Here is a 21,455-nt window from a genome sequence, read left to right on the forward strand (position 1 = left end):
TCAGATCTTGAACTGAATTCCTATTTGATGGAATCTGTGACTCCACATGGATTGAGGTAGGTAGAGATTGATTTTGCAAGATATCAGTGATTTGTTCCACAATAATACCTCCATTGAAAATGTATAAAATTCTTCAATATTATGTGTGCATGTATAAAAATGAAATGATAATAAAATTAGCATTAATCTTCCCTCTTTGCACCATCTTTTCCTAGATGATATCCAACATCAAACACCAAATGGTATTATCACAAGCAGTATAGAACCCTCCAAGCTTCCACAGCACCCCAAACTGCCTTTTCAGAGGAGTGGGGAAACTGACACTGGGAGAAAGTCTCCAAGCATCAGGCCTGTTTCAGATGGCAAGTTGGAGTCCTGTCCTGAAGTGGATGTGGGGAAGTTGGTGTCTAGGCTGCAAGACAGAGGGACCAAGGCCATACCAAAGGCCACCAACGGACCTGTGACAGGCTCTGGGCCCACTAAAACCCCCTCCTTCCACATAAAGAGACCAGCTCCTCGGCCCCTGACTCACCACAAGGAGGGTAAGTGCTTGGGAATCCCTTTGGAATCAGAATTGAAACCGATTATTTTGTACCTTAAGATGTTTCTGAGGTTGTAGATATTTAAGTAGGAATCTGTTTCCAGTTTACTACCACTAATAGTGGAATGGTGGATAAGAACATAAAAGCCATTCACAATAATCACTAGAGTGTAAACTTAATGAGGGTGAGGATTTGAGGCCTATTTATTTACCTCTATATCCCAAGTGCTTAGAACAATGCCTGATAGTCAGAAGGTAGGCATTTATTATTAGTAGAATAAATTAACAATAATGATTTTTTATCAATATTATTATTGCTGCTGTTGACATTAACTATGTCCCTGGCACTGACAAACTATTTTCTATCCTCACAACCTTGCTGTGAAAAATGTATTACTATTTTTTGTCCTACTAGAAAACTGAGGATCTTTGGCTAAGTGACTTGCCAAAGGTTCACAGCTACTAACTGGCAGAACTGGGATCTCAATTTTACCTGTGTTATTTCCAATAAGGCAGAACTTTTACTTTACCTTCTTATAAGAAGCTTTGAAATGGTGAACTGATGGTTTCTCATTCTCATTTTTCAGATTAGTCAAAATAGGGACAAAGGGGCACAACTTCTGAAAAACTCTGGACTTTTTAAATTACAAATTCAAGATGTGGCTGACTTTGGTAAATTTTATTGGAGACTCATGTTTGGAGATTGAGGCTATGCCAGAAGGTATCTGGAGAGGGTAAATAATTCTATGAAGATAATACAGGGATCCCTGGGTGGCGCAGCGGTTTGGCGCCTGCCTTTGGCCCAGGGCGCGATCCTGGAGACCTGGGATCGAATCCCACGTCGGGCTCCCAGTGCATGGAGCCTGCTTCTCCCTCTGCCTGTGTCTCTGCCTCTCTCTCTCTCTCTCTGTGACTATCATAAATAAATAAAAATTAAAAAAAAGATAATACAGTATAATGGACAGAATAAGGACTTTGATATCACAGAGGCTTAGATTCAAATTATGGATTTTACTTTCTATCTAGCTAGATGACCTTCTTAAAATGTGCCTTGTTTTTTATCCTGTCCTATTCCAGACTGGATTTAAGGCTTTCACAATATAGAAAATGTAAGAACTTAAAAATAGTAAGAATAATTAATTCAACAAGTACTTATTAAGTACTTATTGAGTGCAACCCCATTCTAGGTGTTGAGAATATAAGAATTAATAGGCCATACAAAGTCCCTGCTCTCTTGAAGCATATATCAGAGTTTAGCAAACTATGGCCTTAAGTGATTGAAAACAATCAAAAGAAAAATAATATTTCATGACACATGAAAATTATATGAAATTCAAGTTTCTATATCCATCAGCAGAAATACACCCCTCATTTCATATTGTCTAAAGTTGCTTTCATACTGAAACAGCAGAATTAAGTAGTAGCAACAGAGATCTTATGAGCTACAAGTCCTAAAATATTAGCTATCTAATACTTTACAGAAAATGTTTGTTGATTTCTACCTTAGATTCTAGAGAGTACAGGTGAGAAAAAATGAAGCCAAGAGAGGGGAAATAGGTAGGATAGTAGGGATATGGAAAGAATGGAGTTAGTACACAAAATGTTTGCTATGAAGACTTACACATTTACTGCAGCAGCGTCACAGATTTGGCTCCAAAATTTCTAGAGAAAATGAAAAGAGAAAGAACTTAATGGTTATATAAATCCATGTTCTTGGGGGCACCTAAGTGGCTAATTTAGTTAAGCATCTGCCTTTGGCTTAAGTCAGATCCTAGAGTCCCTGCTCATGGTGGGCTCCCTGGTCAATGGGGAGTCTGCTTCTTCCTCTCACTCTGCCCCTCTCCCCACTCATGTTTTCTCTCACTCACTTACTCTCTGTCTCTCAAATAAATAATAATATCTTTAAAAATATTTTTAAATAAATAAATAAGTATATGTTCTTAAGGTAACAATAAGCAAATTGTTTAAATAAAGCAAAACATCCATTTTTGAGACCAGAGAATACTTCTAAGAAGCATTTTCTCTCAAGGATTTTTGCATATAAAAACCTATAAATCCTATAAAAAATATAGGATGATGGCATTGTCTCAGAGCACAATTCAGTAAAAGTTATTCTATGGGAGTCCATAAGATTTCCACTAAATAACTAACTCTGTGAATTCTTTGGCTTGACCCACTGATGCATTTGTCTGTATGATTAATAGTTAAGTTATTTAATCTCTGCACACCTTGGTTTATATATCCATAAATAGGAGAAATAGCTCATCCCACAGAATTATTGCTAGGGTTAAAAGAAATAACAAAATACCTGCCATATAAACAATATTAAAGATATGTTACATAATTCCCTTTCCTTGCCTTCCTCCTTCCTAAGATTCGCTTATTCAGGGAAATAACCAATTAAGGCCAGACTTCTATATAGACACTGCTTCAATTTATAAGTCATGTGTTGATCTTCACATCAGTCTGGTAAAGAGTTGGGTAACTCAAATTATATTCATCACAGTGAAGTTTGTCTTGCCTGCTGCCAAGTCTTGGGGTCAGCCAGATCCTATAAACTGAGCACACACAGTAATTTAGCCCTCCCTAACCATTGTCTACTGCAAAGTTAAATTTCAGAGGCATTCCCCTTTCCTGTTCCTCCACAGTCCTGCTCCAGACTGCTGGCAGGAACTCATAGTTTCAGTTAATGTAAGTACTGATCTTAACTATCCAGTATTAGCCAGACTATCTAAATTTGGGCCACATCATTGCCTAGTTTTGCTTTCTACCTTAAATCAGTGAGCAACAGGCTAGTGTGATGCCACTCTTTTCAAAGCTCCATGCCTCCAGCCTTAGCCACAGAAAACAAAACTGAGGTAGTGTTCTGGCATTGGTGAAAAATTAGCCAAACTTCTGATGTAGTTGCCTCTTTGTTTTGTTTGTTTGATTTTTCAAGTTTTTGTTTAAATTCCATTTAGTTAACATATATTGTAACATTAGTTTTAGGAACAGCATTTAGTTATCCATCACTTACATATAATACCCAGTGGTCCTCATAAGTACCTTCCTTAATACCCATCACCCATTTAGTCCATCACCCACCATCTGCCATCCAGTAACGCTTGGTTTTAGCTCAGATCTTAATCTCAGGTTGTGAGATCGAGCCCCACGTTGGGCTTTGTGCTGGGCATAGTCTGCTTGAATTTCTCTCTTCCTCTCCCTCTGCCCCTCCCCCACGCTTCCTTTCTCTAAAATAAATAAATAAATAAGTAGATAAATAAATAAATAAATAAATAAATAAATAAATCTTTTTAAAAATCCCAAAATAGCTCCCAGATGATGTTATGTGTAGCCAGAGTTAGGAACCACTAGGCCAACATGATGCTAACTTGGTCACTGCAGATCAAAATGACCAGAGCTGATAATGCTGGATAGTGGAGGGGGTATTGGAAAGGAAGTATATGCTGTAGTCAGGGCTTAGAAAAGACCTCTACCCAAACCTGTATCCATCTTAGGGTGATTGGTTTATGTATATTTTATATAAAAATATAAATATATATACTTATATATAATTTATAGTTATATATAATTTATAAATAATTTATATTTATATATAATTTATAAATAATTTATATGTAATTTGTATATATATAAATCAATATCATTTGGTGATATAATTTTGTCGAGGGCTCCTTTCTGTTCCAGACATAGAATTGGATACTTTCCCTTTTCCTATTTCATCTTATAATTGTGATATGCCTATGAAATAGGGTTTTCCCCTCATTTCACATTCATTTCCCCATTAAGGAAAAACTGAGGCTTAGAGAAGTGAAACAACTTCCCAGAGTCACACATATTATAAGATATAGAGACGGAGCTTGAACCTTGGCTTCTTGAGTACCACATTTTTATGTCTTAAATGGCTTTAGCTATCTTCTCCTTCCTATTTTCTAAGGGGCATTAGCTTTGAGGAGAGCAAAAGTATACAAGCCAATATCTTATCTTCCTTTGATATCACTGCTCTAACCAGGCCTAGCTTTGGAGAGGACTTTTGTGTCATTTCTACAAAGGAACTTAGGACCTTTCTTTGGAGAGTAGGATGGGGAAGATAATATATTTACATGCATTTGTTTGTATTCAGACATAGTGTTATGCAATGGGAGAGAAAAGGATGAAAAGGCCATGGTCCCTGCCCTCCAAAGGTTTATGGTGAGGCTGACATATAAGCAATCAGTCCTAGTCTAGTGTGTTCCATGTTCCGATGGGGGTGAGAATAAATTCCAGTGGGAGCATGGGGCAAGGAGCCCTTCACTCTGTCTCAGGTTCTGATATAAAAGTGAAGAATATATCCACACTGGATACCTATAATATATATGTTCAGGGGCCTTTCTTAGCTCTTTCCTTTGTCTTGACTAGAGAGAAAAGACTGCATTCTGATGGCATGTTTTAGGGTTTGGAGAAAAAGTGCTTGTAAGGCCTTACTTGCCACAGGACCATCAATTCTCCACTGAGGTAACTATCACAATGAGTAGCATTTGCATCTGCTCCAGAAGTATTAGAAACAGATCTGTTTCTGCAATAATTGGCTGTGCTGGCCTTATCCCCCATTCGCTTGTTTGGATTAGTTATGCTTTAGTAATCCAGTGTGTTTTGTTTTCATTCCCTTCCATTCCTGGAGCCTAACTCTCAAATGATCCAAAAGAATAATTAGCAACTACAAAGAGGAGAGGCTTTCAGATGAGCATGGCAGAATTTCATAGAAAGTAAGAAATGATACTAGACAAGCCGCAGAATCTACAAGGAGAAAGAACTTCCTCTTATTGTGCTCTCAGGTGGCATATAGATGAATATAAGGAAAGGTAGAAGAAAGTTGTTTAAGGTTGAAGACTGATGGCCATGAGGTACTAAGAAATCAACAAGTTCTAAGATTGGTTATGGTCATTTTACAGAGAATGGGGAGGGAGAGAAGAGGTTGGGTTGGAGGGGGAAGTCAAATTTGTACTAAAAGTAGGTTGCAGACCAAAGTTAAAAAGAAATTAGGAAGAAGTATTGTTTGGTAGAAAGATCATTGGCTCAGAATGCTTAGTGAAGTCTCAGATGTAATAGGCTTCAGAGTCTTCCAGGTGTGATTTTGAATCCTAGCTCTGCCTCAGAGCTGTGAGACCTTTGGCAAGCCACAATCTCTCTGAGTCTTAGTTTTCTCATTTGTAAAATGAAGATAATAATTATGCCCATAGGATTGCTGCAACAATGGAATGAGGTATCTATTTGCTTTGCACATGAGTACTCAGTAAGTGGTAGCAGTTGTTTTGCTTTTATAGGAAGCTAGTACTAGCTACATAATCTTAGATAAGCTTAACTTCTTTGAGCCAGTTTTATTAACTGTAAATGGGGACAATGCCTACCTTGTAAGAAACCTTTTTGTGAGTATAAAGTAAGATTAAGTATAAAATACTTTTATGCAATAATACAATAGAAGTTCAAAAAATCATATTGCTACTGGATGGATAACAACCTCTCAGGAAATGGCAGCCATAGAAAATGGTACATGTTTACTCTTCTGTATTTTAGAGCCTATGAGAAGCCTCAAGCCTCAAATGTAGATGTCATCAAAGAGCTCAGAGCTACTCTTTCTACCCTCAAACTTTCTCTGACCTTGCCAAACACTAAGAGGAGAACCATTGTTGAGTAGAAGGGACAAGAAAGGATTTTAGCCATCCCTTAAGGTCCACCTCAAGTCCTATTCCTTCTGTGAAGTCTTCTTAGAGTTATGCCCCCATGGAACTCTACATTACCTCGTTTATTTTGACATTCGAGTTTGACCCCTTAATATGGATGCTGAGTTACAGTATTCACATTTATTTCCCATATGTATAACTTCAATGTCCAACTCTGTTTTAAGCCCCTAGAGGACAAAACTATCTCACATCACTTGTGAAAGCAGAAGATTGAGCACAAAAGGCCTCGAGAAACACTCAGCCTATTGAAAACCTTTTAATTTAGGTTTCGGAATAGTCCTGAAATTTGGCCATATCATGTTTGTGTATGTGTCAAAGATATCACAACTGGGAACTTAAAAAAGAAAATCTCTTTATGGTGTCCTTCTAATGTACTGAACTACATTTTTCTTTACTTAATTAATATTTATTGAATACCAGTTTTGTGCAAAGTAATTTACTTAGGCTTTTAGTGAATACAAAAATGAATCCCACCTTGATCTTGCTATTAAGTTGCTCCCATTCTAATAGGGAACATAGAGCCACCAAAACAAAGAGCCCTTATTCAAAGTATAAGATGATTAGTGCCTTAGGAGTCTAATAAAAGAATTGGGAGCATCTGAAGCTTGACACACTTAAGCTGAATCTTGGTAAATGATGTAAATTTAGGCATGTAGGAATAGGGTAAAGGGAATCTGGGGAAAATATGATCAATTGTGAGATATGTCTAGGAACAACAAATAATACTGTCTATGTTGCCAGTAGAATATGTGAAGAGAAATTGTGGAAAGGTAGATGAGAAAGATCAGTTGAAACCAAGTGGAAGAGGATAGTGACCTGAATGTTAAAAATGCTTGAGTTTATTCTGCAGATAACAGGGAACCATGGAATCAAAATCTAAATCTATCAAGAGATTTTTTTCAACCTGGTTAAGTACATGAGCAGAACTGGCTTCTGGAGCACTCAAAAAGCAGCATTTAAAAGTCAGGAGGGAGAGATATAGGTCTATAGACTTATATCATGGAACTATTGATCTATAAATCAGTTCAAGTCCACATTGCACAGGAATTGAAGTGATCTTGTCAAGGTCACACAGCAAGTTAGTTTTAGTATTAAGACTGGAATCTAGGTCTCTTGACTCCCAGTTATAGTTCTCTTCCATCTCTACCTCCTCAGTTTGACATTGTAGTTTTACTGTGGCAAATTAGAGATAAGAGAGAACAACACTGGGACCTTTCAACCAATAAATCCCTTTGCTGTGACTTCAAAGTTTGACTTGTAATGAATCATCAATAAAGAGTCTGAGAGGATACAAGGCTAAGGATGTTTGTTTTCCAAGGCCTTGGGTTGGTGTCCATTTGGATATGGCTTTAAGTTGGAAAGAAATGGGATTCATATTTTAGGGGGCATCATCTGGTTCTCTCATAAAGAAAACCAATCACCCTAAAATGGATACAGGTTTGGGTAGAGGTCTTTTCTAAGCCCTGACTACAGCATATACTTCCTTTCCAATACCCCCTCCACTATCCAGCATTATCAGCTCTGGTCATTTTGATCTGCAGTAACCAAGTTAGCATCATGTTGGCCTAGTGGTTCCTAACTCTGGCTACACATAACATCATCTGGGAACTATTTTGGGATTTTTTTAAAAGATTTATTTATTTATTTATTTATTTATCTATCTATCTACTTATTTATTTATTTTAGAGAAAGGAAGCATGGGGGGAGGGGCAGAGGGAGAGGAAGAGAGAAATTCAAGCAGACTATGCCCAGCACAGAGCCCAACTTGGGGCTCGATCTCACAAACCTGAGATCAAGATCTGAGCTAAAACCAAGCGTTGTATGCTCAACGAACTGCACCACCCAGGCTTCCCACCTGGGGAGCTTTTAAAAATATCCATACCCAAGTCCTAACCCAATCAATTAAATTAGGTTCTCTGGGGATAGGATCCAGATACTATATGGTTTTTTTTTTTAGGATTTTATTTTTTATTTTTTGTATATTTTTTATTGGAGTTAGATTTGCCAACATATAGTATAACAGCTGGTGTTCATCCCGTCATGTGCCCCCCCTCAGTGCCTGTCACCTAGTCATCCCATCCCCCCGCCTGTCTCCCCTTCCATTACCCCTTGTTCATTTCCCAGAGTTAGGAGTCCCTCATGTTCTGTCACCCTCTCTAATTTTTCCCACTCAATGTTGATTTTATTTTTATTTTTAAAAATATTTTTATTTATTTATTCATGAGAGAGAGAGAGAGAGCAAGAGAGGCAGAGACACAGGCAGAGGGAGAAGCAGGCTCCATGCAGGGAGCCTGACATGGTACTTGATCCCGGGACTCCAGGATCACTCCTGAGCCGAAGGCAGGCACTAAATCACTGAGCCACCCAGGCGTCCCTCAATATTGATTTTAATGTTCCCAATGTATAGTCAGGATTGAAGACCACTGGTATTTGGGACCACATGGACTTCAAAAATCAGATGCATCTGAATCTATTGCCAATTACCTATGAGGTTACTTCTTATCTCTGTGTCTCTGTTTTCACAACTGTAGAATAGTAATAATACTTCCTACCTTGGAATGTTATGACCCATGTTAAATGAGAATATATGCATAAAATACTGAGTATAGTATTCCAGTGTCTAGAACAGAACAGGTGTTCAATAAAAGACAGCCAAAAGTTTTACAGTTATTTTATTACCATTACTATTATTTTTACTATTTATAATTGTTATATGACTAATAATAACAATACATCAAGCACTAGGAAAAACAGTGGGTGCAGAAACAAGAGATAGGGGTTTCAATCCTCACTCTATCACTTACCTATGTGACTGAGAATGAATTAGTTCATTTTTCTGAACCTCAGTTTTATTTTCTATGAAATGAAGAAGATAAGACCCATCACTTTTTCCCCTCCCAAGCTTATTGTGAATATCAAATAGTTATCTGGAAGAGTGCTTTGGATGATACAAAGTGTGATAGAAAAACTATTATAATTTTGGTCATTTCTTAGCTGCAATTCTGTGCACCCAGCCTGGTGCTAAGGAGAATGGCATATTCAGAAATCCAAGATACAATCTAAATGGGGAGACAGAATTTGTATGTGTATACACAATTCCTCCATTAGAACACCAATCACACTGTATTATTTTTTAAAGATTTTATTTATTTATTCATGAGAGACACACAGAGAGGTAGAGACATAGGCAGAGGGAGAAGCAGGCTCCACGCAGGGAGCCTGATGTGGGACTCGATCCCAGGATTCCAGGATCACGCCGTGGGCTGAAGGCAGATGCTCAACCGCTGAGCCACCCAGGGATCCCCACACTGTATTATCATTATCTCTTTTCACATCTGTCTCCCTCACCAGAATGGCTGGTTAGCTGGGGGAATTTAAAAAATCGATAAGGCAATATATGAGTACTTCATGAGTGTTTATAGGGATGGAAATCACCAATACCAACTGAACTGTTCAGAAGGGTGAAATCTGACCTCTTTTGAGGGATAGTTATAGTACAGATAAGACATGAGAACTGGGGCATATATCACGCAGGAAGCAAAACAGTCTAACACTTACCCACTCTGTATGCTAGGCACTCTCAATAGATTAATTTAGTCCTTATAATCACCTAGTGGGGAGAGGTTATTATAGCCGCTTTTCAGATGAAGACATCAATGGTCAAAAAGGAGAAATAACTGCCCAGAGTCCCATCCTTGGAAGTAGCAGAAAAAGGCCTCAAAATCACACCTACTAAACTCCAAACTTTTGGTACTCTCCACTATAACATACTGACCTAAAAGTAAGAATCAAGGACGTGCTTTGATAGGGAAACTAGGAGACTAGTTTGACTAGAGTAGAACTGGAAGCAAAGTCCAGATTTGCTGCCTGTGATTATAATTTGGGAGCGGCTTCTAGAGAGCCTTGAATTTATATTAAGAAATTTGACCTTTGGGCATCCCGGGTGGCTCAGCAGTTTAGTGCTGCCTTCGGCCCGGGGCGTGATCCTGGAGACCTGGGATTGAGTCCCGCGTCGGGCTCCCTGCATGGAGCCTGCTTCTCCCTCTGCCTGTGTCTCTGCCTCTCTCTCTTGCTGTGTGTGTCTCTCATGAATAAATAAATAAAATCTTTAAAAAAAAAGAAATTTGACCTTTATCCTACACATTTTATAGTTACTGAGAAAATCTTTAAGAAAAACAGTGTCTAAATACTTAGGGTAAACCTTGTAACAGTATACATGGATTAAAGTTAATATTTTTTATATTTACCTTAAAATTTTATAGAAGAAAACTTGAAAATATAAAGACAAGACATACTAAACAAAAAATCAAGAAATATAAAAATCTACTGACATCATATTTCTCTATATTTTTTTGTTTTTGTCTAAATTCTAGTTAGTTAATATACAGTGTAGTATTAGTTTCAGGTGTAGAATTTACCAATCCAACACTTACATACTATATCCTGTGCTCATCGCAAGTGCACTCCTTAATCCCCATCACCTATTTACTCATCCCCCTCCACCTCCCTGCTGGTAACCATCAGTTTGTTCTCTATAATTGTCTGTTTCTTTAGTATGGAGGGTTCTCAAGAAGCTAAAAATAGAGCAACCCTACAACCCAGCAATTGTTCAACTAGGTATACCCTAAAGATACAAATGTAGTAAAACAAAGGGGACCTGCACCCCAATGTTCATAGCAGCAATGTCCACAATAGCAAAACTGTGGAAAGAGTTGAGATGTCCATCAGCAGATGAAAGGATAAAAGATGTAGTGTGTATATACAATGGAATATTACTGAGCTATCAGAAAGGATGAATACTTATCGTTTACATCAACGTGGATGGAACTGGAGGGTATTTGATTGAGTTAAATAAATCAATCAGAGAAAGATAATTATATGGTTTCACTCATATGTGGAATATAAGAAACAGAACAATGGATCATAGGAAAAGGGAGGGAAAACTGAATGAAAGAAATCAGAGAGGGAAACAAACTATGAGAGACTCTTAACCCTGGGAAACCAACTGAGGGTTGCTGGAAGAGAAGTGGGTTAGGGGATGGGGTAACTGGGTGATGGGAATCAAGGAGGGCACGTGATATGATGAGCACTGGATGTTATACACAACTGATAAATTTTGAACACTATATCTGAAACTAATGATGTACTATATGTTGGCTAATTGAATTTTAATTTTAAAAAAGAGTGTTTCTTGGTGTGCAACTCAGTTTTTTACTCCTGTGATTATTTGTTTTGTTTCCTAAATGCCACATATTAAAGAAATCATGGTATTTGACTTTCTCTGACTTATCTTGCTTACTGTCATACTGCCTTCTCTTCAGGAGCAGCACAGTGCCCTCTGGGCTCTCTCTCAGAAAGCCTACTGACTTTATTTTTTTAAGAGCAAGAGTCATATTTTATTCATTTTTACACCCTCTAGCACACCCAGAACAGTGCCGGGAGAAAAGTGGTTGTTTTTCTTTTTTATAAGTAAACTCTGCTTCCATATTTGGGTTTCTCTAGTTTCTTAAATTCAGATCATTTACACAGATTTTTCTGAAGACATCTATATGGGAAGCCATTGACTTCTTCATTTCTAGATAAATTTTATATGTAATAACATTAATGAAAATTTGGGAAAAAATGATCTATGCACAATACTACAGTATTATGTTCAATGTATGTATAACTGCCATGACAATGTACTCATCACGAAACATAAGTTGGTGAGATAGTTCTTCCTTGTCTGGAGTGTCCAGCATTATTGATCTATCATTTCAAATGCCAGCAGGTCCCTCCATCATTTTGGCAAATCAAAAAGGGTAGTATAGTTAATTTTTCAAAATATTTTTTTAAGATTTTATTTATTTATTCATGAGACACACAGAGAGCAGAGAGAAAGAGAGAGGCAGAGGGAGAAGCAGGGACTCAATTCCAGGTCTCCAGGATCAGGCCCTGGGCTGAAGGCGGCGCCAAACTGCTGAGCCACCCGGGCTGCCCAAATTTTTCAAAATATTAACCACAAATGCATTTTCCAATTTTTTTATAAATTTATTTTTTATTGGTGTTCAATTTGCCAACATATAGCATAACACCCAGTGCTCATCCCATCAAGTGACCCCTCAGTGCCCATCACCCAGTCACCTCCACCCCCTGCCCACCTCCCCTTCCACCACCCCTAGTTCGTTTCCCAGAGTTAGGAGTCTCTCATGTTCTGTCTCCCTCTCTGATATTTCCCACTAGTTTTCTCTCCTTTCCCCTTTATTCCCTTTCACTATTTTTTATACTCCCCAAATGAATGAGACCATATAATGTTTGTCCTTCTCCGATTGACTTATATCACACATCTTCCAGATTAAAGATAAAAGTTCATTAGGTGATTATTTGTTTGTTAATTTTTTTATTTAAATTTGATTTAATTAACATATTCTGTATTATTAGTTTCAGTGGTAGAATTTAGTGATTCATCAGTTGCTTTTAACACCTAGCGAGCATTACTTCAAGCCTGCTGACTGTTAAAATTCTAGGGTTAGGAATGTGGTGTGGGCAGGGCCCTGTGCTGGTCTTCTTGGGAAAGTGCACCATGCTGGGATTGAGGTGAGCTTGACAGAGAAAAACAGTTGCGCCAGAGCACAAGAGTGTGGGACTTGGTATAAGCAAGTTAGGCATCCAGTGTAAGGGCAGAGCTGCCCCTCTGCAGATGGCTCTGTATTTGTGCTGAGAGGTAGGGAAGGAAAATGGTGCCAACCAACTCCTTTGTCTCCAAAGAGGTGTATCCCTGAACTCTGCCTCTCAGGGAGGTGCTCCAGGAAGAGTGAATAATCTCCCCTCTGTGTGCCCCAGTTGTTCTTCAGATAACTATTTTTATGCTGTCTGCCCCTTGGTTGCTTGCCTGCCCCCTCTCTAGGAGTAGGACATCTCCCGCAGGGCTCTATCACAGCCAAGCTTGCCAGCCTTTAAAATAGCAGTCTTGGGGGATCCCTGGGTGGCTCAGCGGTTTGGCGCCTGCCTTTGGCCCAGGGTGCGATCCTGGAGTCCCTGGATCGAGTCCCACGTCGGGCTCCCTGCATGGAGCCTGCTTCTCTCTCTGCCTGTGTCTCTGCCATTCTCTCTCTCTATGCCTATCATAAATAAATAAATAAATAAATAAATAAATAAATAAATAAATAAATCTTTTTAAAAAAACTTTAAAAAAAATAGCAGTCTTTAACACACATACCCCACCCCACCCCAATCCCTGGTTGCAAGAACTCATGAAAATTAGCCATTCTCATTTTCCCAGCTAATGGCTATGGGGGTGCATTCCCCCATATGCTCCTCTCTCTCTTGCCTTTCTCCCATGACCATGGCTCCCTCCCTTCTGCAGCACTCATGATCTGTTTCTCCCCCAAACGGTGTGTTCATACTTCCTACCTTCTTTGATGTGGCTTCTTCTCCACTCCCTGTAGTTGTGGAGTTTGTTCTGTCAGTCTTCATATTAATTTCTGGAGTATTTAGAATTATTTGGTAATTATCCAGCTGTGTTTGAGGGGCGAGATGAACCTGGAGTCCTCCTACCCCACCACCGCCTTGCTCCCACTGCTTGCATAGTTGCACATATGCCTACGTCCATATAATGTTAATCAGGCCATGAGTACTTTTTCTGGACTTTTTCCACTTAATATTATTTTATTTTATTTTTTAAAATATTTATTTATTTATTTATTTATCATAGACAGAGAGAGAGAGAGAGGCAGAGACACAGGAGGAGGGAGAAGCAGGCTCCACGCTGGGAGCCCGACGTGGGACTCGATCCCGGGACTCCAGGATTGTGCCCTGGGCCAAAGGCAGGCGCCAAACCGCTGAGCCACCCAGGGATCCCCCACTTAATATTATTTTAAATGCACATATTTTTTTGACCTGGCCCAAATCCTTATTAGTTCATGTGTAATATGTATTGATTAAGTACTTATAAAAATTGGTCTGCTTAGTCTTTGTAGTTGGGTCCAAATTTCTGCTATTAAAAAGCATGTTTTTGTGCCAATTGTTTTTCCTGTTTTTCAGTGGTTAATTCCCTTTGGCCTGTTCCCCAAAATGGATCCACTAGATCAACAAATATGACCTATCTCATATATATGATTTCGTATTTCATCAACATTCTTTCAGATTTCTTTATGGTTATGTAGGTAGAATAAGTCCAGTGTACAGTACTACCAGAAATGTGTAAGTGCATCATGTCATAAACTCCTGCCAAAACCATTTCATAAAGAATTATATATATTTGTTTTGTACTGACTGACCTGGAAACCAGAGACATAGAGACAGGGAGGCAAGTTAGGGGACTTCTGTAATAGTCAAGGTGTAAGTCAAAAGGGGCTGAGTTTTGGTAACTCTGAATTTAACGAATTCCAATTCATCATCAGATATTGACCAACTACGTGCCAAGCTTGTACTAAACATGTTAGTACCTAATTAATTTTTTTAAAGATTTTATTTATTTATTCAGGAGAGACACACAAAAAGAGGCAGAGACATAGGCAGAGGGAGAAGCAGGCCCCCTGCAGGGAGCCTGATGGAGGACTCTATCCCAGAACTTAGGATCACGCCCTGAGCCCAAGGCAGACGCCCAACCACTGCGCCACCCAGGCATCCTCCTAATTAAAATTTTAATATCTCTGTAGGATAATGTATTATTGGTCTTCATTATATAGATGAAATAACTAAGACAGCAAATTGATATGACATACCCTGGTTCACACACATAGAAATTCTAGAGCTGGGCTTCAAACATAGAGTTTCTGAAGGATTAAGCTGATAGAAAAATTTTAAAAAATGGAAAAGAAATTCAGAGTTGTTAGTGACCAAAAATAAGTGGGGGCTAAGGGAGGTAACCCAGATAACTCCAATATTGGGTGTCTGTTCATGAATAGTGTTCCATTTTGCTAACCATTCAACTTCTTGGTGTTGTTTTCTCCTTCAGGAGACTCTGACAGTTTCAGCAAAGCGCGACCTCCAGGAGAAAAGCCGACCATCATCCGTCCCCCAGTGAGACCTCCAGACCCTCCATGCCGGGCATCTACTCCTCAAAAGCAAGAACCAAAGCCAGATATTGTGGTTAGCAATGCAGGGGAAATCCCATCATCTGTGTAAGTAGAGTTGTTCCTCAACCTTGGCCTAAGGTTCATCTTAGACCACCAGGAGTTCTTTTAGGATCACCATAATAGTTGTGAAGGGTATACAGTGCACAACCCCAGGGTATCATTCACTTCATAGTCCAGGGAAATGTCACAGACAAGCTCTGTTTGGAGTGTTTCAGTCAGCACTAAAGGCTGAGAGATTCCACTAACACTGCTCTGATCTCTGTAAGATTACCTTCTGTTTTCATGCTTCCTTGGCTCTGGAAATTTGTCATATTTTCTTATTATTGCTACTGGATTTTAAAGAAATTTCTTTTTTTAAAAGACTTTATTTATTTATTCAAGAGAGACAGAGAGAGAGAGGCAGAGACACAGGCAGAGGGAAAAGCAGGCTCCCACAGGGAAGCCGATGTGAGGCTTGATCCCAGGACCCCGGGATCACAACCTGAGCTGAAGGCAGACGCTCAGCCACTGAGCCACCCAAGTGCCCCTAAAGAAATTTCATGGACAGATTTGTTCATTGTACTTATGCCTTCAGGCTTTTTTTTTTTTTTAAATCAATGGTATGATTTTTTTTTAATCTTCCAAAATGACTCAGATTCTCCAGAGAGCCTCTTGCAGGGTAAGAATTGAGCTGATGGCCAGTAGGTTTTGCTGAGGTGGGGCTGGAAGCCAAGGAACCAGGTATAGAGTGACTAAAGTGGGGCTACAGCAGCTATCAAGAACCAGCCTTGTATGATCACAACTAGCCTGAGTGGTTTCTCTTCAGCCAGTGTTTGGGACTCCTTTCATATACTGCCTCCTAGTATTCCTTTTTCTTACATCTCTTGTTTTCCATAATTGTAAAATGGGGGAAATAAGAAAAAGCCTTTACCATGTCGATTAAGTAGCTATGTGTACTTATGAAAATGTCAAAAATTTATACATTGAAGCCAAGGATTTGTTTCACTTATTTCTCACAAGAATAGCCTGAACAAACAACATGCTTAGACCATTCTGAATCTGTGCCCTAGGCACAGCGTTGGGGGTGCTATTGCCTCGGAGTCATTTCACATTCTCATGCTCTACCGACTGAGCTAGCCGGGCACCTTCATTTCACATTCTGATACTTGAGTTTCTCAAACCCAGGTCCTTTGCAAGCTATGGTGGATCCTTCAATTGGTGGCCTGTGTGGTTTATACTTTTTGTCTTTTTCATTATCTATTGTTTCTCATATGTTTTCCAGAGCAACTCATGGAATTTGATTGGCTTCTCTTTGCAGGGTGGCTTCCAGAACCAGGTTCTTTGAAACAGCTTCCCGAAAAACAGGAAGGTAAGACACATAGGTGACAGAAGAGAAACCAAGTTATTTTTTAATAAATGGATCATGAGCATCACAGTTGCTCTCTTACATTCTTTTTCTGTTTCTCTGCAGCTCCATCTCTGTCTTTGTTCCTTCTTCTCCCCTATTTCTGTCTCTCTGTCTCTTGGTGTCTTGCCTGTTTTTGTCTCTATACATGTGTGTTTTTCTGTCTTTGTTATTCTATTTGTCTCTCTCACACTGTTTCTTTGTCTGTGTCTTTGTCATTCTCAGTCTCTGTCTCTCTTTGTGTTTTTCTACTTATATATCTGCTTTTATCATTGTCTCTCTGTCTCCTTATCTGTTTGTTTTACTCGTTTTCTGTCTCTCTCTCCCATTTTTCTTTCTTTGCCTGTCTCCATATCTGTTGTATATTTGAGTCTCTGATTCTGTTTTTCTATCTCTTCCTCTCTTCTGCTTCTCTCTCTCTCACACACACACACACATGCACACACACGTACACACACATGTACACACACATAGTACTCACATGCTAAGTAATATTGCAAAAAAATGACACTCAATGTAGATCTTATTTTTTGTTAGTTTACTTATTTAGACTCTATTATATTCTAAAAGGGAAGCTGATAGGAATATAAAGAATGCAACATTCTTAACATAAACAGCCTTAGAATAAGCATAGGTAAACATTTAAGTGGCGTAACATAAATCGCTGGGGAAAAACTGAGGGAATAAAAAACCAAACAGATTCTTGCCTTCCACTCTAGATCCACTAAAACAGAATCTCCAAGAGTGGGACCTGGGAATCTATTTTTTTGTTGTTGTTTTATTTACTTACTCCCTCCCTCCCTCCTTCCCTCCCTTTCTTCCTTCTAAATAGTTTGTTTTTAAAACTTCTAAGACATTGGTACAAATTATCCAAAGCTTAGCATTTGGTACTCTTTAGACTAGAATACCTAAAATATGGTAGTTTAACCTCTAGGGACTTTTTTGTGAGTTTGTTCCATGTTGCTTTTTACGGAGTTCGAAATTGTGTTTCCTGATGAGTAATAAGAGTATAACTCTTATAGGTGGTCAGGTAAAAGAACAATGTGCTTTTACCAGCAGTGGAGCTAGGGTAAAAGACATCATTTAGTCAAAACTGTGAGACTTAACTCACCCGGACATGACCCTGCACAACAAGTCATCCTAGTTCTGTTTGGCAGTCAGCCATTAGAACAGGCCCAATTCTCCTTAGACAATAATTTACTATTTATTCGACCATGACAGATAAAATGAGTCAAGCTCCCAGATTTCTCTTAACAATACAATAATGTGTTTGCTTAGGATGTTTTTAAAACAGGCTTAGTCAAATGTCCCTCTTGAGAAAAAATAATGAGAGAAAGACAAGAGAGACTCTTTAAGACTCTTAATATAGTACCCACCTGTGAGCAGGGTCACTTCCTATGTCCTAGTGATCCTTCCTCCCTCCCTAGATTAAGCCAAATGAGAAATAAGTTCCAAGGAAATGGAATGAACTAGAACTAACAGAGTGGACTAGGTATATCTAAAGGAAACCTTTTTTAGAGGAAGTGATATCTAAGTTGGGGCTTAAAAATAAGTAGAAATACACCAAAAACATGAGGAGTTTATTTGTAGCCTGAGGCAGGGAACCAAGGTATTGAGAGAGAATATATAAGAGGAATGAACAAAGTCCAATAGAATTTTTAAGGCAGGCTGACTTATAATAGGGAAACTATAGCCAAAATAATGTTGAGAGTATGGAAAGATTGGCAATTGCTGTCTTAGTTTTGTCAGCTACTCCTCAGGGAATTCTTGGACCAACTCACAAAATAAGGGGGCTGTAGCCAAACCAGGCACTTCAGGCTAGAGCACCACTCTACTTATCCTATGTTCAGGTCTCTGAAACCTACATTTAATCTTTTATTTATTTTATTTATTTATTTTTTATTGGAGTTCAATTTGCCAACATATAGCATAGCACCCAGTGCTTATCCCGCCAAGTGCGCCCCTCAGTGCCCATCACCCAGTCACCCCGACCCCCTGCCCACTTCCCCTTCCACTACCCCTACCTAGATTTAATCTTATTCCTTATCCCCAGATTCCGTCTTGGTAGGAATGTGGGCAAGACTGAATTGGATACACCTGTCCTCCAGTGTATCATGAGACATAAAGCCATACAGCTTCCTCCCACTTAGTATCCACATAGAAAAAAACGCTACTTCTGTCTAGGCTCCCACCTTATAACCACCACTTACATTGATACGTCTACATGCTGGCTACTGGTCAAGATTCTCAGACTTGCCACATCAGTACCATCTATAGACATTGTTAACAGGCTCTTCTCTCATCTCTGATAAAAATAATAATCTGTTTAACTTTTGTTCTGCTCCTTTTTACTTCCCATTTGTACCCAACTGCAGCCTGACATTTGAATTACTTCACATCCTCATTCTTCTCTCTTCCATAACCAATAAAAATTTAAAACCTAAATGAAAATAAGAAATGGTCCATCAAGAAGAGAAGGGAGGGGAGGATGGTTCAGTAAGGAAGAACAGCTGATACAAGACAGGTTCAGTAAGTGATTAGTGTTCCACTTTGGCTACAATGTCAGAGTGAAAAGAGGAAAGCTTACCTGGAGGTGAAGCTGGAAAGACAGATTGTGGCCAGATTGTAAAGACCTTATATGACATACTAAGGAACTTGGTCTTTATACTATAGTACATGGAGAATCATGGAACTTTTAAACACGATAGTGCAAATTCTGGGATGACTCAGTTGTAAAACAACAACAACAACAACAAAACATTCTCTTAGTAATGAGGAAGATAGATGGGAGAGTAAAGGCTAGAAACAGAGAAACCAATTAGGAGACTAATCATCATGGCAACTGTTAATTAGGCCCTAACTTACAGCATTGCCAGTAAAATGGAATAGAAGGACAGATTTGAAATAGATACAATGAAACCTGGCCGACTTTTCTTTTTTTTTTTATTTTATTTATTTATGATAGTCACATAGAGAGAGAGAGAGAGGCAGAGACATAGGCAGAGGGAGAAACACGCTCCATGCACCAGGAGCCTGACGTGGGATTTGATCCCGGGTCTCCAGGATCGCGCCCTGGGCCAAAGGCAGGCGCCAAACCGCTGCGCCACCCAGGGATCCCCTGGCCGACTTTTCAAACATGAAGCATTAGATGGGCACCTGGGTGGCTCAGTTGGTTAAGTATCTGCCTTTGGCTCAGGTCATGATCTCAAGGTCCTGGGATTGAGCCCCACATTGGGCTCCCTGCTCAGTTGGGAGTCTGCATCTCCCTCTCCCTCTGCCCCCTCCCCACCACATGTGCTCTCTCTCTATCTCATATATATATATATATATATATATATATATATATATAAACACGGAGCATTGGAGAAGGATTAAGAGGTAAAAAAGTCTAATGTGGAAAATTAAGTGAATGATAACAATAATTAATCATGGAAGAACAGATTTTGTGGGAAAGTTACTCTCCTCAATTTTGGACACAGTGTTTTTTTTTTTTTTAAGATTTTATTTATTTATTCATAGAGACACACAGAGAGAGAGAGAGGCAGAGATACAGGCAGAGGGAGAAGCAGGCTCCACGCAGAGAGCCTGACGTGGGACTCGATCCAAGGTCTCCAGGATCACGCCCTGGGCTGCAGGCAGCGCTAAACCGCTGCACCACCGGGGCTGCCCGGACACAGTGTTTTTGAAGACCCTGTGGGATATCCATATAGAAATGCCCGGTAGAAGTTGAGAGGAAGATGATGGTGGAGCAGGAGGACCTTAGGCTTGCCTCAGCCAATGAACATCCAATTAGATAACTAAAAACCATACTAAATGCCCCAGAAATAGACATGAAGACTGTTAGAACACACTCCACAAATAAAGGGAGAGAATAGGCCACATTGAAGAAGGTAGGAAATGTGGAGTGGGGGCTTATGGAGAAATGGATCATGGGTGCTGTGAAGGGGAGGGGGCTGTGGTCACAGAATCAGGCAAGAGAGAGACTAGCACACAAGGGAATGCACAAGGAGAACATTTTGCCAAAGTCATTGGCTTGGAAAATGAGAGAGGTTGAATTTCTTGAGTTCTTACACGTACAAGGGCTTAAAGCCTGGAGTTTGTCTGGGATAGAGACTTGGAGACACTGTGCTGCTCCTGGAAAGAAGACAGGCAAATAAGAGGGACAGACAGCATGAAACAAGTGATCTGAAGAACACCTGCAGAACACAGAGGGAAGACTGTTTAGTCTTCTCAGAGTGTGTCTCTGAGAGACAGTGTTCATGGAGATGCCTCTCCAGGAACAAAGGAGCTGGCTGATGCCATTTCGTCCCTATCCCTCACCATAAACACAAAGCCACCTAAAGGAAGCCAAGAAACAAAGTCTAAAAAAAAAAAAAAAAAAAGAAAAAGAAACAAAGAAACAAAGCCTAAACCCAGAAGGAGGAAGGAAATAATAAAGCCTAAAGCAGAAATAAATGATGCTGAACCTAAAAAATACCCCAAAAAACAGATCAATGAAAGCAGGAGCTGATTCTTTGAAAAAATTAAGAAAATTGATAAACCTCTAGCCAGACTTACCAAAAAGAAAAAAGACCTAAATACATAAAATCACAAATGAGAAAGGAGAAATAACAACCAATGCCACGGAAATACAATTAGAATATTATGAAAATCTATACGCCCCCAAATTAGACAAACTGGAAAAAACATATAAATTCCTAGAAACCTATAAATGACCAAAACTGAAACAGGAAGAAATAGAACTTCCACAG

The 21,455-nt window shown here is 39.2% G+C and overlaps 1 protein-coding gene across 5 annotated transcripts in view; it reads left to right on the top strand.

The window, feature by feature from the left end:
• OPHN1 (oligophrenin 1) overlaps nt 1-21,455 on the top strand; it is a 526,199-nt gene that overhangs the window by 496,218 nt on the left and 8,526 nt on the right. For all 5 annotated transcript variants that reach the window (XM_072817292.1, XM_072817295.1, XM_072817294.1 and 2 more), the window contains 3 exons: nt 216-542; nt 15,200-15,365; nt 16,618-16,668. In XM_072817292.1, the coding sequence (XP_072673393.1) occupies nt 216-542; nt 15,200-15,365; nt 16,618-16,668 (544 nt within the window). The remainder of the gene's footprint in view (nt 1-215; nt 543-15,199; nt 15,366-16,617; nt 16,669-21,455) is intronic.

This window comes from Canis lupus, chromosome X (genome assembly GCF_048164855.1).
Source record: "Canis lupus baileyi chromosome X, mCanLup2.hap1, whole genome shotgun sequence".
Taxonomy (NCBI): domain Eukaryota; kingdom Metazoa; phylum Chordata; class Mammalia; order Carnivora; family Canidae; genus Canis; species Canis lupus.